Source organism: Ailuropoda melanoleuca, chromosome 20 (genome assembly GCF_002007445.2).
Source record: "Ailuropoda melanoleuca isolate Jingjing chromosome 20, ASM200744v2, whole genome shotgun sequence".
In the NCBI taxonomy this organism is placed as follows: domain Eukaryota; kingdom Metazoa; phylum Chordata; class Mammalia; order Carnivora; family Ursidae; genus Ailuropoda; species Ailuropoda melanoleuca.
In genome coordinates, this window is record NC_048237.1 from 30,563,396 (window position 1) to 30,584,304 (window position 20,909).

Here is a 20,909-nt window from a genome sequence, read left to right on the forward strand (position 1 = left end):
AGGCTCGGGAATTGGAATCCAGATCTCAGATTCTCAAAAGCTTGTGTGTTTTCTGCTTCCAAAGCCTGTCACTCACAGTCTTGTGGTTGGTAATAACTTGATTTATTTACTTATTTTTTGGGGAATAACTTTTGATAACTACCTGAAGGGTTCCATTAAGGGTGTAACTCTTGTTTGCATTAGGTTCTGAAGTTGTGATGGTAATGGAAATGCTGGCAAGTCAGAACTTGGACCATCTGGGAAGGGGTGGACAATGGTGTAGGCGACAGCCCTGCAGGGAGCTGGCCCCTCCTCGCTGCTTGACAGCTTTGCTTGCTTATCCTTCCCTTTCTGCTCCTCTCCTTCAGGCCTGGGGAAAGGGTCAGAGGATGCCTGCCCTTGTTTTTCCTGTTACCTCCATTCAGATCAAATTCAGACAATGGAGCTCCACTCCCTCCGGAGAAGGGCTCTGTGTGACCCCTTACGTTCAATGGAAGTGAATCTTTCTCTGATCTAATTGGTTTTTTTAAATCCACTTGAAACTCACCGTGTTAGTTAACATGAATCCCATACTCTTTGATTTTGCCTGGGTAATTATTTCACCCCAATTTCTCCTAGGGTTAAGCCAGTTTTAAGTAATGTGTCATAGATTCTCATAACTTCGATGTTAGCATCTAATCTTTAACTACTAATCACTTAGCTTTCCTCCACTGATAAATTTGTACATGCAGATTTTTTTAAGGCAGACCACTTTTAGTCAGGTAACATGGAATTAACCTTACAAGCCATGTGCTAAAAATATGAGATACAAAGAGTATTAATGAAAATTTTGGAGGAAGGAAGAAAAGCATCCATATGCTAATATTTTGTACAGTCACATCTAGTCATTGTCCACGTACAAAAATATTTTATGGACTTCATTTTATACATGGTGTGTGTGCTGCTTTATAAAGGATTAGCTAACTCACTTTCATTTTAAGGGAATTTGATGAATGCTAGGAAAATTTTAAAGTAAGCCACATCTTTTTTTTCCCCCCTTGATCAGACCAGTTATTTGGGAATAGGTTATCTAACACAAATTCTGTGGGTTTTTCTTTCTTTTTTTCCTGGGGTAGGGGTGGTTGTTGCAGAATGAGGAATTGTCATGTGATTTCCAAGGCCTCTGTCCTAAGGAAATTTTTGGGATGAGAAGAAATGCAGTGTTATTCACTGAGATCTTTAAAAGATCTCTCAACGACTGGTAGGTATGCTAAGGGCATGACTTCTGCAAGTAAGTTTCTTAGGAGCTTAGAGAAAAGGACACTTTGAAGGACGCTAAATTTGTATGTGTTGCCCAGTCAAGCCCAAGGTTACTTACTTCCTTGCCCTTGAGGCCTACCTTCTGGCTTTTTTCTCGAACTTTGTTCCTCCTTTCTTTTTCACCTGTGCTTCTGCATGGCTGCTAAATCCTGCTCACCTGCTAGCATTTAGCTCAGGTGTTGCCTCCACCGTGATTCCCTCCCTGACTCCTCCTCTTTCCTCCAGCTGGGAGCAGTTATTTCTAGGGAGCTCTCAGTGTTTTCTTAAGGAGCGCCCCCCCCCCCCGTGGTCTTACCTGCCCTCTTTTCCAGCACTTGAGCACCTCATGGAGTGCCTGGTACTTGGTGGATGGTGCAAGATGTGGGTGAGCAAATGCTGGCCTGGAAATGGGAGCATTCTCATATGAATGACCTCTTCCCCTTTTTCTTTGCCCCCAGCTTGGGTTTTAAAGGATGGATTATTCACTTTAAAATAGGTACTTAGCTTATTTCTATTTCTTTAATTGGTTTCCAAAAACTACTCTCCTGTTTGCATCTCCCTGGGGTAAATTGCAAAGTTCCTAGGCACATAAATATGTTGGGCACTCCTTGAAAATGGACTGTGTGTGGGCCCTGAGAGGAGATGGTAGTGAATTTAGAATTTTCCTTTTAAACTTTAAAAAAGATAAGGGGGTTAACGTGGAGGAGTATCGGGAGGTGGTCTGGAGCTGACAGTAATTTCAGCTTTGGGCTTTAAATGATCTTCATATGTAGTATGAAAAATCTCCCTAAAAAAACTCTCCCTGGAAAAATCAACAATTCCAAGCATATTTTGACAGTGATAAATCTTTTCCTCAAAATTAGTTGCTCCGGTCTCTCCTCTTCCTACTCTAAAAATCACAGATAAATACTCTCTCCATTCTGTTTTCCTGATATTTATCCCAGCTGGCTTGGGTGTCTGTATGCCTACTGTTTTTGTGCTTTTTCACCTGCACCTTTAACTTTCCAGCTCCTTTCCTTTGATATTTTTTTTTTCCCAAGAGCTTTATGCTTGTGTACAGGACGTCTGCTGTTTAGCCAATTCCACCGTGTTCTTTTCTCATGTCCTTACAAACATACTTGGCTGTTTGTTGACTTTTTCCCTCCATCACGCCGCACTGAGTACAGCTTGTTAAATATTTGAAGCAAGGCAGCTGGGGTACTCTGGAAGCCAACTGGAGTTTATTTTTTCATTCCTTTTATTTTTTAAAAAAAAATCATTATCATGAGGAACCAGAGATAGTGACATTAACCGGTTTCTTTTTACTGAGCGGGCTGCGTATGGCGGAGGAGTAGAAGCCGTCTTCTCTGGCCGCCGCCCCCCACTTGTCAGTTTCCCACCCTGCCTGATTCAGTTTGTAGAATCCTGACCTGAGGATTCTTCTTTCTCCATTCCCCTCCAAGGTCTTACACGGATCATGATAGATAAGGAGATGTCTAAAACTCAGGTTATTTGTGGGATTTATAACAAATAAAAAGGGAAATGGGATATTAAAAAAAATTGCATACGTCGTGGAGAGGATTATGGTGGCATAAATTATTTTGAATTAAGCTCCTTGTTCTTTGTGGGGTCTCTGCGACCCCAAAGCTGTATTCTAAGTATAAGCTGTACCTGGATCTGATTCTGTGAACACGTGTACCGTCGTGACTTGCCAACAGGTAGAAGGGAGATCGTCTTTTTCTCTCTGCACAAGTCCTTGGGAGTAAGCTGCAGTCCATATGATTTGTGAATTGTGGTTTTGTAAAGTGGCTTAATGAATTTGCTCATTTAATTTTGATTGGATTACAATAAGAGACTGTCTTAAGGTATTTGGCTGATTATTTTTGCCTTGCAGATTTTCTTTCTGGTGTATTATGGGCACCTGCTCTCAATAAATAAGTGACTCAGAAATTGCAGGTATTTTGTCGATATGAGAAATGTTCAGGGATGGTAGCCCAGAGATCTTGGTGGAATGTTGGTGGTTGATGAGTCAATTTATTACTGAAGATGTGTCTCAAGTGAGATTTCTTCAAGAGCTGACATTTTGGGCTTTGTGTAATAAATGTATTCGCTACACATGGTGACTATTAAATTGAAAGCAGTCTTTCTCATAGAATATATTTCGAAAGCTGGAACTCGTGTCTGTTCTGGACCAGAAGTAATGGGGTTAAAAAAAAAAAAAAGACTAACAAAATGCTGCATTTTCTGCCCACTGAGAACATTTAGCTGAGCATTTGACTTCAGCTTTGTACCTTAAAGATCTCCAGATCCCCGTTAAGCATAATGCTTCAGGAGTGACATACTTAAGGACCACGGAGGTTTTAGGTTAAGTTATAGGTTAAGCAGAAATCTCTGCAGAAGACTAAAAAAACAATCACCATTCTGCTTTTCCAAACACAATATTTGGAGTCTGCTTGACTGTTTGATGGGTTAGGCTTGCCTTGTTGACCCTTTTGAATGTTAGTAATCATTGAATAAGACTGTTAATTTACAAGGTAAAAAACTGTGACCCAGGGAATCCTCTGAAAATCTTTTGCAGATATTTTAGCCTGTAAATAAAAAATTGCGTTCCAGGTAACTTGGCCCTCTAAGGGCAGGTTGCAGGGAAGGCATTTGTGTTGGCCGAGTTCTACTGGTGCACTTAGGTTCTGCCCATTGGGGGTTTTCAGTGTCTCCCAGGGGTGTGGTGGACTCTTGCAGTCCTTGGCTTCTTTGGTCCTGCCCAGAGGCTCTGGATTTAGCTGGTGTGGCAACAAAATAAACATGTTTGCCAGGGGAGCATATAATTTAGAAGTGAACCCTGCTAACTGCCAAATTATATTTTTAACCTTTTAAACTGATGGTGTCTCTTGAAGCATTGGGCTGTTGAGAGCGAGGTAAATCAGGGTTTCAGCTGAGGAGAATTGGGACCAGAGCAAAGCTGGAGAGGACCTATGTGATTGATCATTCCCCAGGGCTGCTCGGTTCGTGGGATGCCTTCTGTTCAAATAAGAATAAAAATAATTGCCTACTTCAGCCCACTGACCTTGGTAATTGTGACATCCTCTGATGTAATTTATTGAATGCCAAGTGTTTTTAATTGACGTATGAAGCATGGAGTTCATATGGGACACCTGCCAATGGTGTCTGGCATTGAATGCGTGTCTGTCTTCTTGTCTTTTCCTAGTCCTACCCTCCCTCTTCTCCCTCCTCTGGTTGTCTGTGCACTCTGAGATCATTCTTTTACAGGGAGACCTTGGCAATTTGCCTTGGGCAACTGCCCCCTGGGAGTGTCACGTGAAGAGCCCACTGGTGTAGAGTTAGTCTTTGTTCCCGCTTCCCTTTGGAAAGCTGCTTCACCCTTCTTGCCTTCTGGAAAGGGGTGACCACGTATGCCGGGCTGGTCCTACAGCAGCTGGGAAGGTTTGGTTGGGTGTCAGCATAACAAAGTGAATTTCACCCACTCAGTAGAAACCTGTTTTCATTGACTGACTGCTCTAGAGGGGAGGGCATCCACTGTACAGTGAGGAGTCTAGGATGAGGTTCGTAATTACCTCTTGGAAAAAGGAGCTTATGGCTTCTCATTAACATAAGAATCCCACAGTAACTTTTCTTTCCTTGGGAGAAGCTTGTTGGGTGTGTGCAGTAAGATGACTTTCTCATCGTGCAATTTGAGAAATTTCTTTTCGGTCATTGGAGTAGATGCTAGAAAAAGCCTTTGGAGCCATGTGACCAGTCCTTGCTTGGTATCTGGATTCAAGTGGAGGGAAAGAATGGACACCTGAGCTGCCTCGAGCTTAGTGGGCCATTGGTCTGTGGTTAGGACAGCAGACTTTTCCATGTTCCCGCTAGGGTATCCTGACCCTGGTTCCTTACACCCCAGGGTGCTGCCGTGAAGGTCTCAGGTTTGGTTCTAATGCTGACGATGAGGCACGTGTCGGAGAGCTGGTTTTGTGCACACTTCCCCTTTGTAGGGTTTTTAGCTACAGAGTTGATGAAAAGCTACTACTTAGACTCTGTGTGCTCTCTAACATTATCATCGGTTGCTTAAACAAGATTGTGATTGTATTTGAGGCTGATGGCTTGAATTTAAGATCTTAAACTGTTCTGAGCTGCCCATGTGCTTTATTTAGCGAGTTGAACAAATTCATCTTCCCAGAAGAGTTCAGAAACCTGTAAGAGTTGTGCTTAGATCATTCTGCAAGCATGACTTGATTCCAAACATCAGTCTTTTTTTTTTTTTAAGATTTTGTTCATCTATTTGAGAGAGGGGGAGAGAGAGGGCGGGGGTGGGGTAGACGGACAAGCGGACTCCCTGCCCACCGAGTGGGGAGCCCTACACAGGGTGCGATCCCAGGACCCTGAGATCATGACCTGAGCCCTAGTCGGACGCTTCACCCACTGAGCCACCCAGGAGCCCCCAAACATGTCAGTCTTAACTTGGGGGGGACCACAAGCTAGTCTGCACTGGCTACAGTTTCCTGCCTACCATCTCTTCTTTACCTGTGGGGTATCGAGAGGCTCCAAGATGCTGGTTTCTGGAGGGCAGCCTGTGATGCCGCCTTTGCTGCAGACAGATGCTGGGGAGGCTGCTGGGCGCTCAAGTGCCCCTAACTCGGGGAGCAGCCAGCCCCAGGCGCCCTGCTCTTCCCTTTTGGTCTCACAGTGCCAGTTCCCAGGCAGCCCGCGTCTGCTGCGTGCTCACCAGACCATTACAAAGCTCAGAAAATTGCTTCTCCAAGAACTGGCTGTTCCTGTTTGGAGTAGTCCCCCCCTTTTTCTTGAGGTGGTAAAAGTAACTGCAGGAGTATTCTTTGGAAATTGTACACCTAGTTAGTAAAAAGTGCTGAGTCCCAAAAGAGTGTGTATTTCCCCCATAGGTTTTGACACAAAGCATCTCGTGTCTGGAGTTTTAGTCCTACCATGGAAGTAGCAAAAGCATTTTCAGGATTTGAACATTTCCTCTCCTTGGAATTGCCTACAACTTTTTGGTGGAAGCGCACTTGGCTCTGTGGTTCTTCTCTTTCATGGACTGAAAGGTATTCATGAATTCTGTAATATCTGTACAGGAAAGGACTGAGATGACAACTGCTTAATAGGAATATTGTGTTAGGGTATTTACAAATTTGAGTCTGTAAAGCTCTGACTTCCAACTTTGTAAAGTCATCTATTTGGCACACTTAAAAAGTCCTCTTTATTAGAGATGTCTGAATAATTGGAATATGAAAATTGTGAATATTTGATCCCCTAAGTTAATAGCATTTATTTTATTTCCAACTAATTTGTGGCATAACAAAAAGCTAATGAGCAAATAATTTTCAAAATATTGTCCATCTAGGAATGTCTATATTGTTCATTCATGCCACTTGTTTGAAGTCTTAGTAGCATGATTATGGAAATACTTAGTTCATGTTGAAACAATTATTTCTCCGTGTTGTTGGTGTGTTTGTTTTCTCAGGTGCCTTTTCCCAGCCCGGGTCTTCCCTTCTTTCCTGCTGACAAAGTTGTTGAACACGTGGGGGAGCCGGGGGTTGGGGGTTACAAAAGTAATTCAAGTTGGTTTGCCCACGGGGAGCTGGAGGGACTTCTGGAGGGACTTTCAGAATGTAGGCAACAGACTTGCAGGGACAGCTGGGTGGAGGTGGACTCGTTGGATAAGCCACAGAATCCTCCGTTATGTGACTGTATGCCTTGCTTCTCTGACACCTGAAATGATAGGGTGTTATATACCCAATCATTTTCCTTGGTTTGGTGCTGGCTGGTGGCTGGTGAGGGAGGCAGGGAAGGAGACAGATGGGTCAGGGAAGGTGGAGTGGGAGGGGAGAGGGTTGGAGGAGAGAGCGCCTTGGGGTGACATACAGAGTGGGATTGAGAAGTACTGTGTTTTCTTTGTGTTTGTTAGTTTCAAGATTTAACTGTCTTAGATTAATTATGAAACAGTTGAAAACTGGTCTGTCTGTATTCTGTGTGCCAGTGCGTGTTTCCTACATGTACCCTGTAGTTTTAAGTTGAGCGCCATTGAAATTCATTTCTTATTGAACCAACTCCTTTTCTCCTACCTGTTCCTCCTTCACCCTGTTTACTGTTCCTTATTGTCCTCTCTTTGGGTATGATGATATTTTGCTTAATTTTTTTAAATCTTAAATTTACTTTTGAGTCCAAGTGCCTGAAGGCCTTCGTGTGTGTATACATGCGTGTGTGTGTGTGTGTGTGTGTGTGTGTGTGTGTTATGCTTACTGCCTTTTGTGTTTTACCTGGCCATCGTTATTGTTCTTCCCTGGTGCAAAAGGTTTTTTAAAGTTAATTTTCTAAGAATACAATTCCAGTAACCAGAGAGCCTCCATTAGCACAGATGAAGAACAGAAAAACTAGGACTAATAGGGACAGTAATCCTATCCCACGCCTCTCCCACTCTGCAAGATTTCTAGTTGCTAAAATCAGGCTCCCTTCTTTGGAAAGGGTGGTACACACCCTTATTAAAAAGGAGAGGTGGGATTTTCATATTCGAGGCTTGTCATTGGTAGGACATTTCATTGCCGTGTAAGTTGGTTTTCATCAGAAATGAGTGTCTGAAAATGGGCCTCTCTGCCTTTGCCCTTCTGTTCCTTCCCTTGCTAACATGTTAGCGCGTGTCTGAATGAGGTGGAAGTGCAGCCCTGTTGATTACAGCTAAATCGAGCGTCATGCTTCCAACATGTGGCTGAGTGGGGCGACTCGGCAAAGTTTCTGACTTTGCAGAACTGATGCATCTTTCCCATTAATGTCTTTGGGACTTGGAAAGAATAATAACCCCCCCCCCTCCACACACACACACACAAAAAACACCCATAAACTCCTTCGTCCAATCCCAGATTTCCATTTCAGATGACTTAAAACAGTATCAGTGGTTGCTTTAAATGAACCATTTGGATATATTCTTATTCGGTGCAAATCTGATTTTTCAAAAGTAGTAAAAGCAACAGCAAATACAACAGTACCGTATCTTTATAGCGAGGTCTAAAAGAAAAAGCATGTTCAATTTAAGCAAATCTTTGAAAATGACTCCTTTGAAGTTGTGAGCGTTTCTGAGTAAAGATTATTATATTAAGGGGTTATGTGCAGACACGGCACAGCCCGCAGCGAAATCACTAACCCTCTTGAAGAGGGTCTTTGTCAACCTCTCCTTATCAAATGACCGCAGGAAAAGAGAACGTTCCAGGCTTAAAATTTTAGTGTTTAACTTGATGCCAGGGACTTAGTATTTTGAATTGGGAGTTTTGGTTCAGCTTCAAGACTAGAAAAATTGGTACTAGAACTGGAGTGGATGGGGTCTAGTGGACACAGTCGACCTCTTATTAGGAGATGACCACTCTTCTGCAGGCATGGGAGGGAAGGCCAGGAGAAGGGGCACATGCATGGAGCTTGTCGAGTTTGCTGGCCAGAGCATGTGCAAGCTGATGTAGCAGCCGAGTGTCTTTTTTCTGTCTCTTTCCCCTCATATCTCCCTGTTGAGTTGTCCCATCAACTGAAGAACACATCACTTCAGTCATAGAAAAACCATAGTCGTGTCTGACTTGGTTGGAACCCAAGAGGCTGCTGGGATGGCAATTGCACGGTACTGTTTCCCTGTAAATCCGGGCTTCCCTTGGATGAGACAAAAGCAAAACTGGGTTTATCTGTTTGGTTGGTTTTCTTTCAGTTCTGAGGCCGTTGCCCTATAGCATTGTGAGTTTAAGGTATGCAGAATAATCCCTCGACTTGACATACTATTGCAAAACGATTACCACAGAAAGTTCAGTTACCGCCAGTCCTCTCCTCTAAAAGCATAGTTCGTTTTAATCATTGTGAGAATGACAATCTGAGAAACGAAAATATTTAATACTTCTCAGGCATCATCTACTATGTATATAGATCTGGGAAACTAAATGCGGAGTGGCTGTTAGACCAGAGTCTTGCGTGAGCCTTCGGTGCTCTTGCTTCAGGAATGTATGTGAAGACTGGCTGGCGTGTGAATGGCCAGTTAGGCAAATAAACACCCATTTCCCTGGTCTGTTAAGATTTTTCTGAGATGGAATTTGCCTCAGTCCATATTCATGGATTTGAGTATTTTATTACAAGGAAAATGCTCCGTGGTATCATATCAAGGCTTGGGCAAGCTTAAGCAAATGCAGGGCATACGGCACATAGCCATTCAGTGCGGTATTAGCGTAGTTCTGCCCTTTCCTAGTTCTAGAGCGTTCTTTCATGAACAGTGATCTCTAACTTTGACCTGAACTTGCCTTATCCCTCATCAGTGGCCTTTGAAATAAGGGGTAGCTGTGGGCTCATGAGCAGAACTTCACATATTGTCATGAAGGCTTAAAATGTGGTCTCTGTTCTACCTTTAACATTTTTGCTCATATTTTCAAGTTAAAATAAACTCAAGTTTTCTTCAGGTAAGGTAGCAAAAAATTCCCTATTTATAGATCGTGGGGTGAAATTGGGACATGGTACATCTTGAGTGCTGGTATCTCCAACGGGCTTTGTCCCACCCCCTGCACTGCCGGAGCCTATGTGGGGCTTACGTCGGGAATTTGCTCCCCTTTACCAGGGATTATGCTCAGGTGCCTCACAGTGCATTTTCAGAGTGTTAGGAGCTTGGTGCCTAGAAGTGATAGCTTCTCTGCGCCCCTGAGCTTCTTAGTCAAGAGATCTTCGACTTCAGAAACGTTTGGAGTATGTTTCATGGAAAGCCGTTTCCTCCCAAGTAGGAAAATGAAATTTCTCTTCTTTGCCTGAACACTAGTCTTAGAAGAAAGGGTTATAATAGGAAATGCCGAGGTTATTAGAAACGCGCAGATCTGGAGCAGTGGCACATTGAGGTACCGCAAGATTTTTCTTTTTCTTTCTACAAGTGCCTTTTCTTAAGGTGGTCCAGCCTCTCACTGTTGAAGACTGGACAGCAGACCTGTATGCCAGGGAAGGAAAGCACTCACAGGTTGTACCACACGGAGAGACTGCCGCCACCCCCATCCCTGCCCGCCCCTTTGCAGGGCGTACGCACGCAGCAGGGGGAGGGCCAGCATGAACTGTGTCGTGCGCGTCACCTGACTTACACTGTCCGGTGGCTTCTCAGGCCCCGGCGATCTGGCATATGCTTATATGTTCTCTCGCCCATCCTGAGTCTGTCACAACATTCTGTGACCTTTAGAGACCATATCCTTGTTTGTATTTATTTTAGCTCTGTTTCTGGGGTTTTTCTCTCTCTGTCTCTCTCTCTCCCCCCAGAATGTGAGCTCTGAGAAGCAGGAGGACCGTGTCACAGAAGGATCCTTTAGCTGGCAAGTGCCTGGAATATTGTCAGGGCTCATTAGAAATTTATTAAGGAATAAAGGACGTTTGTCCTTTACAAAATTCTCAGTTTGACTTTTCTACAAATCAGTACTTTTTTTCTTCATTTTAAATGAAGAGGTTGAGATTATAATGACATACTTTTATTTTTCTTAAAGATTTATTTGAGAGAGAGAGCACAAGCAGGTGGAAGGACAGAGGGAGAGGGAGAAGCAAGCTCTCCGCTGAGCAGGGAGCCCAATGTGGGGCTCGATCCAAGGACCCTGAGGTTACGACCTGAGCCTAAGGCAGACACTTAACCGACTGAGCCACCCAGGCGCCCCTATAATGGCATACTTGAAACCTAAAGCTTGGCAATTTTTAGTAAAAATAGGAGTACAGTCTTCCTCTCCTTAAATTAGATCTAGACTACTGCACTACATTTAAAACTTTTTAAAAACATGGGGCCAGATTTAGATTTTTTTTTTTGAGCTGTAGCTCTTTGAATAATTTTAATCTTCTACAAAAACTGCAAAAATAGTACAGAGAGTTCATGTACATCCTTCACCCTGCTTCCTCTAATGCTATCATAACCATAGAACAATGATACAAACCAGGAAATTAACACTGGTACAATACTAGTAAACCATAGACCTTATATGCATTTCACTAGATTTTCCCCTAGTGCTTGTTTTCTAGGATTCAGTCTGGGATCTTCTGTTACAGCAGCCATCTTGTCTCCTGTCTGATGGTTCCTCAGCCTTTCATGACCGTGACTCTTTTGAGGAGTACTGGTCAGATCTTTTGTACATTGTCTCTCAGCTTGGCTTGGTCTGGTCTGTTCTCATGATCAGCTGAGAAGTGCAGGGAAGGATGGGCTCTCCTCAGGGTAGCATGTCTGAGGAGTACACATAAATTAAAGGTCTTCCCTTGATCAGTTGGCCAAGGTGATGCATGATTTCTCCTCTGTGAAGTTACTGTCCTTTTTCCTTTCTAATTGATAAATGTCTTCAGGGAGATACTTTGAGACCAATTTGTGTTTCTCCTTAAACTTTTGCTCCCTGATTTGGAGCATCCGTCAGTGGATCTTGCCTGCAACAGTTACTCCTGTGATTTTTGCCTTACGGGTGATCTTGTATTTCCCTCATTCCTTTTACATTTCCTAAATGGAATTCTGTAATGAAGAGTTGTCCCTTCTCCGTTTATGTATTTATCATTCATACCAGAACGAATTGTGCATATCTTTGAGTTATAATCCTAAAGTATTACTGTTTTTTTGCTCAAGGTCCTGGACCTTCAGGTTGACTCCCATGACCTTTTGACATGCCCAACCTCTGTTGAGCCCTTTCTTGTTTTCTGACATCAGAGATGTTTCAGGCTTTTCTTGCATTTTTCCCTTCTCTATTTCTGGAATCAACCACTTTTCCAAAGAGCCTTGTGTCCTTTTATTGGAGAATGATGTTTAGAAACTAAGATCTGGGTGTTGAGTGAGCTCAGTGGTAATGGCCTGTCATTGCTCCCAGACTTCCCAGTGGACAGAGTGAGGAAAACCCCGCATATACTAACCTACACTTGCATGCTTCTCTCTATTTCTACATCCATGTAAATATATCAAGTGTTAGTTTCTACTGACACCTAAGTCCAGTCCAATTACCACGCCGTTTATTCTAGACTTCCCTCTTTTTTTTTATTTGTTTATTTCAGGGAGGGGGAGGGGCAGAGGGAGAGAGAAACCCAAGCCGCCCTGGGCTGAGTGCCCAGTCCAAAGTGGGGCTCGGTCCTAGGAGCTTGTGATCACAACCTGAGCTGAAACCAAGAGTTGGATGCTTAACTGACTGCGCCACTCAGGCGCCCCAACTTCCCTCTTATTTCTACCTTCTTAGGTAATGAGAAACCCGATTCCTGTTGTCCAGTGTATCCAGGTATTTGTTCAGTACTGTTATGTCCTTGAGGGCTCAACCAGAGAGACAGAACTAGTAGAAGGCCTATCAGAAGATTTGTGGCAAGGAATGGTCTCCTGTGCTTGCGGGGGGCTGGTGGGCACGGCTGGAATTCAGCGGGCACAGCAGGCGCTCCGCCGGGGGTGGGGGGGGGCTGCTGTCCACAGACGCATTTTCTTCAGGGAAGCCTTAGCTTTGCTCTTAAGGCCTTTCAACTGATTGAATTAAGGCCTCCACACTTATCTAGGATAATTGTTCTTCCTTAAAATCACCCGAGTATGGACTTAACATCTAAAAAATACCTTCACAGCAACACATAGAGAAGCATTTGAATAAGTGGGGATTGCAGTCTAGTGGGATTGCCACGTAAAACTGACCGTCATACCTCCTGAGCACAGCAGTTACAGAGCCGCTAATCCATGCCTTCGATGAGAAGCACACAAGGTTTGGTTTTTAAGCACTGTTTTCTATGTGAAATTTATTGGTGATGAATCTAGACTAGCATTTGTCAATCTCCGTCATCCCTGTTGTTATAATCTTGTTTGTCATCTTCCTCACTGGACCCCTAACCAGCCTTGCCCTGGCCTGTGTCCCCAAGACTTGGTATTGTTACTGGTACAGTGACTCACTGTTGAATGAACAAAATGAGTAAGATCATCCATCCTAGTATTTCTTGATCACCAAATTAACCCTTTGCCAGTGTTTCCATTAAGTGAGAGGAATGAAGCCGTAAGACCCAGCTTGGAAGGGGGCAGAGACCCAAAGATGGGTGCTCGGTAAATCCTGGATTCCAAAGAAGTGTTTGACAAAAATTCTCTTTGCCTCGGGTTAATACTGAAATAGTTCACAGGAAAGACTGAAATCCACCCTTTCTCGGAATCCCTGCTGTGCCGTCTCCCACTCCCCCCAACGTTGCTGCAGTTTCTGCTTGGTTAGTTTCTCTACTTTGGAGAAAAGGATACCTTTCCATTGTTTGAAGCTTTGGAATAGATTAGTTCAGGGTATTAGCAAACAGTGATTCGCTTTTTCACTGTTTTGGAGTCTAGCATAATACAAACTGTCATTTATTCAATCCTGTCTTTTGCATGTTTCTCCTATGCCATGCATTTGGGCTGCAGAGAGGAAAAGATAAGGACTCTGCTACTGAAGCACATATATTCTAGAGCTGTTTTTCTGACTTCAGTAATTCATGCTTGTGCTTCCAAAGGGAGAAAAAAATTATCTGGCATCCCCGGTGTTGACTTATATTTCTTTTGTAATGTTACTTAGGTATGTACAACTATATCCCTAGGAATAAACCCCTTGTATTTCTGTCTCCTATTGCCAGTTTGCAATGAACTATAAAACTAGAGTCCCTGAAAGCCAAATTAACTATATTAATTTAACGTGACAGATGATATTGTTTTGCTAAAACAAAAGCACCCTTTGCTATACAAAATACCACACTGACTCATAAGGGCCAAGGCTTTTGAGTTTGGCATGCCTGGAGCGCCATGGCATGACTCAGACTTGCCACCAGCAGTTTGCTCTTGCGACTACAGAAGTCTTTGTTCTGGATTTCATTTGGCCTTCTGTTGACCCAAATGCATCATCTGCATAGTAGGTCTGCCTCTGTTGGTTTCTCGTTCGTGCCAAACAATTAAAGTGGTAATAGTTTGCCCCATCTTGTTTCTAAACGCAGAACAAACTGGGTTGCTGGAAAAGAAGATAGAAAACCCACTGCTTGATCTAGACCCCTAAGAACAGGTGCGTGAATCCCTATTGGAGAAACCATGGTTCAGTAGAGAGAGCTGGACAAGCGCGGTTGCCCTGTGATGCGCTTGTTCTGTACTGGGGTTATGTGTGAGGTGCCTGGGATGGTGGACAAGGTGTTGGCGTTTGGGCCGAAACTCAAAGGATGAGAAGGAACTAGAGAATGAACAGAGTGTGGGAGGCCATGGGGGCCTGGGGGTGCGGGTGGTTCAGTACTGTTGGAAGGTGATGTCCTACAAGGAGGACTTCTGGAGCTGATGGTAACCTTCAAACACGATCCTTACAGAATTCTGGTGTTTACATGCAGAGAAATACTTCACTTGTTTTATGGAACACTCTAGAATTAAATTCTTCATTTTTCTGTTGATAAGTAGTCTCTTTTTTACAGCTTGAGCTAGGATTTCTGTACCATTCCATTTACCCATTTCAGCATATGGTTCAACAGTTCTGCGGGTTGATATATTCACTTACAAATTCATCACCACAATCCAGTTACAGAACATTTCCATCCCCCCACAGTGTTCCCTCATGCCAGTGTAGTGAATTCCTGCTCCCACCCCTAGCTCTAGGCAACCACCAGTCTGCTTTCTGTCCCTGTAATTTTGCTATTTCTAGAAATTTCATATCAATGGGATCATACAGTATGGAATCTCTTGTCTCTGGCCTGTTTTCCTTTACTAGAAGTTCTGGAGCTTCCCCCATGTGGTAGTCTGTGTCAGAACTTCCTTCCTTTTCATGACCAAATGCCCTTCCGCTGGAGGTTCCGCATCTTGTCCATTCACTAGTTGATGGACGGACACTTGGACTGTTTCTGATTTTTGACTATTGTGAATAACGTGGTTATGGACATTCACTTGCAAGTCTTTACGTGGACCTAGGTTTTCGTTTTTCTTTGGTAGATATCTAGGGGTGGAATTACTGGATATAAGTAGTGTATGTGTAACTTCTTTTTAAGAAATTGCCAAGCTGCTTTTTCAGAGATGCTGTACCATCTTCCTCTGTGACGGTCTTAGCAGCAGTAAGTGATCACGTGTTTGGGGCGGAGGGACGAGAGGACGTGAAAATCAGCGTGGTGGGCTGGGCTGCTGCTCTGTCTCCTGTTCGACGTTCTGAATTCCGACACCAGCACCAAGTTGTGCAGGATGGCATCCGGAGGTTATTGCTTTCGTTCTGTTCAGTGTTTTTCTCTTTATGGGCTCTGGTTTTATGTGAACATTCTGTCTGACATGGGAATCTGGGGGGGAAAATAACCCCATTTGATCTCCGTCTGGGTTAAAACAACACCCTTCTGTCTGTCTGCCTTGTGATGGAATACTCTGGCCCAGCTTTTAGAAAGTTAGGGAGAAGCCAGTGATGTGGAGGCGGACAAGTGGATATTTCAGTGTGTGGTTTGGGTGTGTGCTGAAAAGGAGAACTAGAGTATCTTTTGGTCCTTACCACAGCATTATTTTGACCACAGCATTATTAGTGTGACAAGTTGTCTTGGAATCAGATTTGGTACAAGACTGGATGTTTTATGTGTAAATAGCGTACGAACAGACAAGTTGAGGTTTAATGTTTTAATAGCATTAGATGGGAAGGACAGATTACCTCCTGCCTTTCGGTCACAATATGAAGTTCGCTGAGATTGGTGCATCTCTTCCCCTTAAATCTGCCACCTTCCCCCTTTGACTCCGTCTCTGTAATTGGCACCCCAAGCCATGATGCAAACCGGGACCTGGAAGGCAACCCAGATGCTTCCTCCCACATCTCGTGGGTCACTAAATTTAAAATTTTCTTCCAGTCAGACTCCTCTTTGCTGTTCCTGCCAGGTCTGTTGCCTCCTGATTCCTTTCCTTTTCTCCCTTCCAGTCCTTCCCAAGTCCTGATGCTTCTGGGGAGATCTGTTAGCAGTGCAAAGCAATTTCTGTGACCCTGTTAGGATTTGTGTGAAAATGTATGTGGTGCATGTTGCTTTGAGGATGAAATGCACACGTTCCAGAGCGTGAAAGGGCCGGCACAGTGCAGGCGCCATCTGCCTCCGGCCCAAGTCCAGCCCGCAGCCTTGTGGGACTGCTTGGGGCTGCTCGGATGTCCCTGCCTCTCTGGGGCTTCCAGCCTTTGCAGGTCCTGCTCTGGTGTTGGGGAGACCTGTCCTCCCCCACCCTTGTCCACTCCGATCCCTGAAGTTCATCCTTCCAAGACTCCATGGAGGTGCCCAGGCTGCCTGAAACCTTCCTAAATGCCTTTACTCCCCCCCCCCTTCCTGTTGCCTCCCTGCATTTCTACACGCCTCTCTGTGGGACTTGGTCCCGGAGTGCTGCAGTCGTGTGCCCGCTACTGTCCCCTGGGCTGTGTACACCTTGGTAGCAGGGAGTTCCCTTCAGTCCGAGACCCTGGCATCTAGGACAGCGCGTGGCACGGGGGGTGGGGGCGGGGACTTGTTAAGGATTTGCAGATAAGGAGCTGAGGAGTCTGGGCGAAAGCTGGGTGGGAGCAGTGGACATTGTGGGAAGTGAGAAGCCATCGGTGCGCTGGGAGGAGGCCTGTTGGGTCACTCTGTGCCTTTCAGGTAGGTTTAGACCTAAACCCACCTGCTGATTAAAAGAGCTTCCTAAGCGATACCACCTCCTTCTGTGGTTTCCATCATCAGAAGCCCTCATGCTCAGAAGCTCTAGGATTATATTTCACCAACTCCTTCTTACTAGGGTTTGTGTTCTTTTTTTTTTTTTTTCTCCATTATACTTAGTATGCATGGATCTTTCTGTGAAGGTAAAAAAACATTTAAACCAGAGCTGTAATAAAATTGAAACAAGAGTTGTGAAGTTAGATGCCAAATGTATGAACTTATTCAGTAAGCTTTAAACCACATACCCGTGATTATTGAAAAGTGAGGGCTTTGCATACAAGGTACTTCTTTCCTGTTTAAATTTCTCTTCGTGCATAGTTCTGCTTCATTCTAGTTAAATATTCTGGACAGTGCAGTTCATTCTTTATCCTTTTTTTATTTCTACAAACTTGCCAAGTGTTATCACACATGGAATTGGGCTTTATAAAATAATGCCTCCTCGAAGGAGCATGGGAGCCCGTGAGGACAATGCCGGGAGGGCAGAAACCTAAGCATCTGTCTCCTCACTGAGTATTTCTCCATTTGGTTTCAATAGTTCCAGTTTCCTTGGAGATTGGAGCCCACCTCTTACTTTTTCAACTGTATTACAATTGTGAAAAATCTTTTTGTCCTTCTGCTAGATTAATTTGTCACCCGACCTTTGGGAGTACCATTGCCTCTGCTCGTTTCCAGATTATATCATTTCTCACACCTTTGCAGCATCTGTGAATAAAGTGTTCAGATCTGTTTAAAATATTGTGTACTTTATATTTCTCTTGGTTTAAGAGCTCAAGTATCTTTCAGAGGATAATGCAAATATTTTGTTATTTTTAAAGGACTTTCCTCTCATGTACGGAACACACTCTTTTTTTTCCCCGTCTTCTTCCTTTTTTGGTGGTAGTGGGAGACTTAACAGGTCCTGCTTCCCTACAACTTTCTATTATGACCCCAGCAATGTTGTGGACAAGATCCATGGCTTTTCTAGCAATGTGGGGGATAGATATTACCAATATTAAGAAGAAACTTTAGTAACTTAGATCTCTTGCTACCTTCCTTCTCAGGGCAGGTGTAAGGATAAATAAGGTAGAGTGCTTTGATCTTCTCAAAAACAAAACAGTTTGAGGAGGAAATATTATGGGGATTATGCCACCGGCAAAAAGCACTATGTACCTGCCGAGTGTGTCTGGTGGTTGACACTCAGATCCCCGTGTCAACTGCCAAAACGCCATCTTGAAGGAAGTGGTTCCCCCATGAAACACATTTAAACAGTTTAAGAACGAAGTTGTATTTTAATGAATGCCCTTGTATGTGGATCCAGTGGAGTCTTTTCGTGGATCCCATTGTCCACTACCTTTTCAGGGAGTTTTGTTTTTTGTTGTTTTGTTTTTTACCATTTCAAAATACATGCAGTAGTCACTTCAACTTTTTCAGGTTAGCTTCTCTATCTGCCACAATACTGAGGGACTGGAGTGTACATTAATGAATTTTGGGAGTAAAGATTTCACATCAGTAAGAATGTTTAAATATCTGGCTATACATTTTGAGGTATTTACAGTACTTGGAAACCATCTTAACGACCTTCTATTTCCACAATTCTGAATCTCTAAAAGGCCATCAGGTAGGAAAGGAGGAAGTCTCCTTTGTGCTGTTTGGAGAGACTTGATACAGACACTGGGTAGACGCAGGAGAGAAGCCTGCTTTAACGTAAGGGAGACTTTCCGCAGAGACCTGGCCTCCCCTGGTCCCACAGCCCGGCAGCGGACGGCTGGCTGGCCTTCTGCCTCCAAGAGCGGGGTGGACTCTCACCAGCAGGGGAGAGGCTGGACCAGGGGGTGCCCACGCTCGCTTCAAACCTTACAGATAACCCTGAAGTCTAAGGAGAGTCCGTGAGGTTACCGTTTGGACATTAAGAACTTAGGAAAATGAGAGGTGCAGGCCCCTTCGTCGTGTTGACAGCTGGAGCGGAGAAGGGGTGAAATGAGATTGACTGGGAGGCGGGTGCTGCTGGCGGTGGCTGGTACCCCCGCGTCGGGGTAGGAGCATCTTGGTGCCTCGGAGAGCAGCGGCGGGGACTTCAGGGCACAGCGCCCTTGTGAGTCCAGTCCCTTCTGTTTCTCCCTGCCCCCGTCTCCCATCTACCGGGTGAATTTGTACTTCCTATCCAGCGCATTGCCCCACAGTCTTCCTCTCTGTGAACTCTCGTGACCCTTGTTTCTGTCTCCCTCCTGCCTAACTGGCCCAGGGACTCCCTCAGCACTTCTCTCTGTCCTGTTTTAGAACCGCGCTCTGCAGGGAAAATGCTGCACCTTTCTCCGGAACGGCACCTGCTAAAGCCTGCTGCGGGAACTTGTCCTCAGCCAGTGGAACACACCTGTTCAGCTAGGCCTTAATCAGAGTGTTGGGATTTTCCCCACCGCTCTGCCACCTCTCAGCTCTGTGATGGTGGGCAGGTGGCTCAACCGGTGCCTCAGTTTCTCCTCTGTTAGATGAGGATATTAACAAGCTCCCTTCCCCCGTAAGTTTGTTAAGAAGATTAAATGAGTTAATACATGGAAGGTGCTTTGAACAGTGTCAAGTAAGCTTTTCATAAGTTATAGCTCTTTCCTGGATCAAAGCTGAGATCCACGTTATTAAGAAACAAATTACTAATAGACTTTATTTAAGAAAATGGAGCAAGTTTGGGGCTAAAAACAAAATGATAAAAGATACTCAAATATTACCTAAAATAGCAGAGCTGAAATCTAATAGATGTTTCCTCTCTTGAAATAGCCCATCATTGTGCTGTCCTTGGTGACTAGTCCACAGGGTCACGAGGAGGCCAGGTTCCTTTTGTTTTATTACTCGGAGAGTTGGTGTCACATAGTACAGGCTGTCCTATTTCCCATCGGTGTTCCAGCCTGTAGGGAAGAGAACGGGCAGGGAAAGTGCTCCCACTATAAGAGGGGCTGGAAGTTGTCTACGGTTGTCCCAGTCACGTGACCACACCCAGCTGCCGGGAAACTCGGGGGTTCTAGCCGTGCCACTAAATGGCTGTGAGACTGGGGGGAAGTTGCTTAACCTCTCTGTGCCTCTTTTGTGGTCTTTAAGGTGGGGGTACGTGCAGTTGTGGTGAGCATTCAGGACAGTACCTGGCACAAAGGAAGCATTATATACATGGCAATGATTGTGATTATTTTGCTGAAAGGAAGGGAGAATGAGTATCGAGGGACAGAGGAAAAACCAGAGACCGGGGCTCCCACTAGGGCCTCATTACAGGAGGTTTCTGGATGGCCGCGTCTGTTGTGATCACTGAGGTCCCAGAAACCTGGAGTCTGCTGTCCCCGGACAGGTCTTGTTTAGCCCTCTGTTGGGTCCGTCATGAGAAAGGTTCGGGAGCTATGTTTATGGTTTTTAGCTCTTAATTTTTCATTTCTAGCCCCTCCTTTACTGTAGCTTATCAGTAATTGTCATGAATATACCAAGGAAGTAAGTTAAAGGAAACTGCACTTATAACCACATTAACTTACAATTTTAACATTCATTCTTCCTTATAGCAGGTATCGTAGTTAAATGATGGCTATAAAGTGAAGATTCCTATATTGAAATGGAGTTCTAATTGATGTCAGTTAGAAAATGGGTACTAATGGAAAGGCCGTATGCAGTGCTGTGGCTTGAAAGTCCTCCTCTTCTCTAAGCCACCCATGTGTTGGTAGTAACCGTGAGCAGTGTGGTGTATCTACACACCTACCGTGGCAGCTCCCTAACTTGAGAGCACTGTTCCCTGAAATCGTCATGCGTGTGCCGTGACAGTGGGCCATGAGGCCAAGTGAACTGGGGAGCTGTGGCTCTGTGCTCCACGTGGACGCTCGCGGGGCGTGTTAGATGTTCCGAGCTGTGAGAAGGATGACCGCGGAGAAGCCTGCTCCATTTTCTTCGGTTCACTTGACGAACTCCCTTGAAAATGAACTTTTGGACTTCTTGGCTTGAGTAGTGCTACTTTAAGTGTTCTGGAAGACCAGGTTGTGGCTGTACTGGTTTGGGGAGTATGAACAATCCTCCTCTACCTTGAAGTTTCTTCTGTAACCAGGCTCGGATTCTGTGAGTTGCCT

The 20,909-nt window shown here is 44.5% G+C and overlaps 1 protein-coding gene across 1 annotated transcript in view; it reads left to right on the forward strand.

Annotated features, from left to right (window-relative positions):
* Window positions 1-5,602: 5,602 nt before the first annotated feature.
* Window positions 5,603-20,909, forward strand: part of PELI2 (pellino E3 ubiquitin protein ligase family member 2) — a 173,032-nt gene continuing 157,725 nt past the window's right edge. The window contains exon 1 of the mRNA XM_034648627.1: window positions 5,603-6,293. Coding sequence (XP_034504518.1) covers window positions 6,178-6,293 — 116 coding nt within the window. The 5' untranslated portion in view covers window positions 5,603-6,177. The remainder of the gene's footprint in view (window positions 6,294-20,909) is intronic.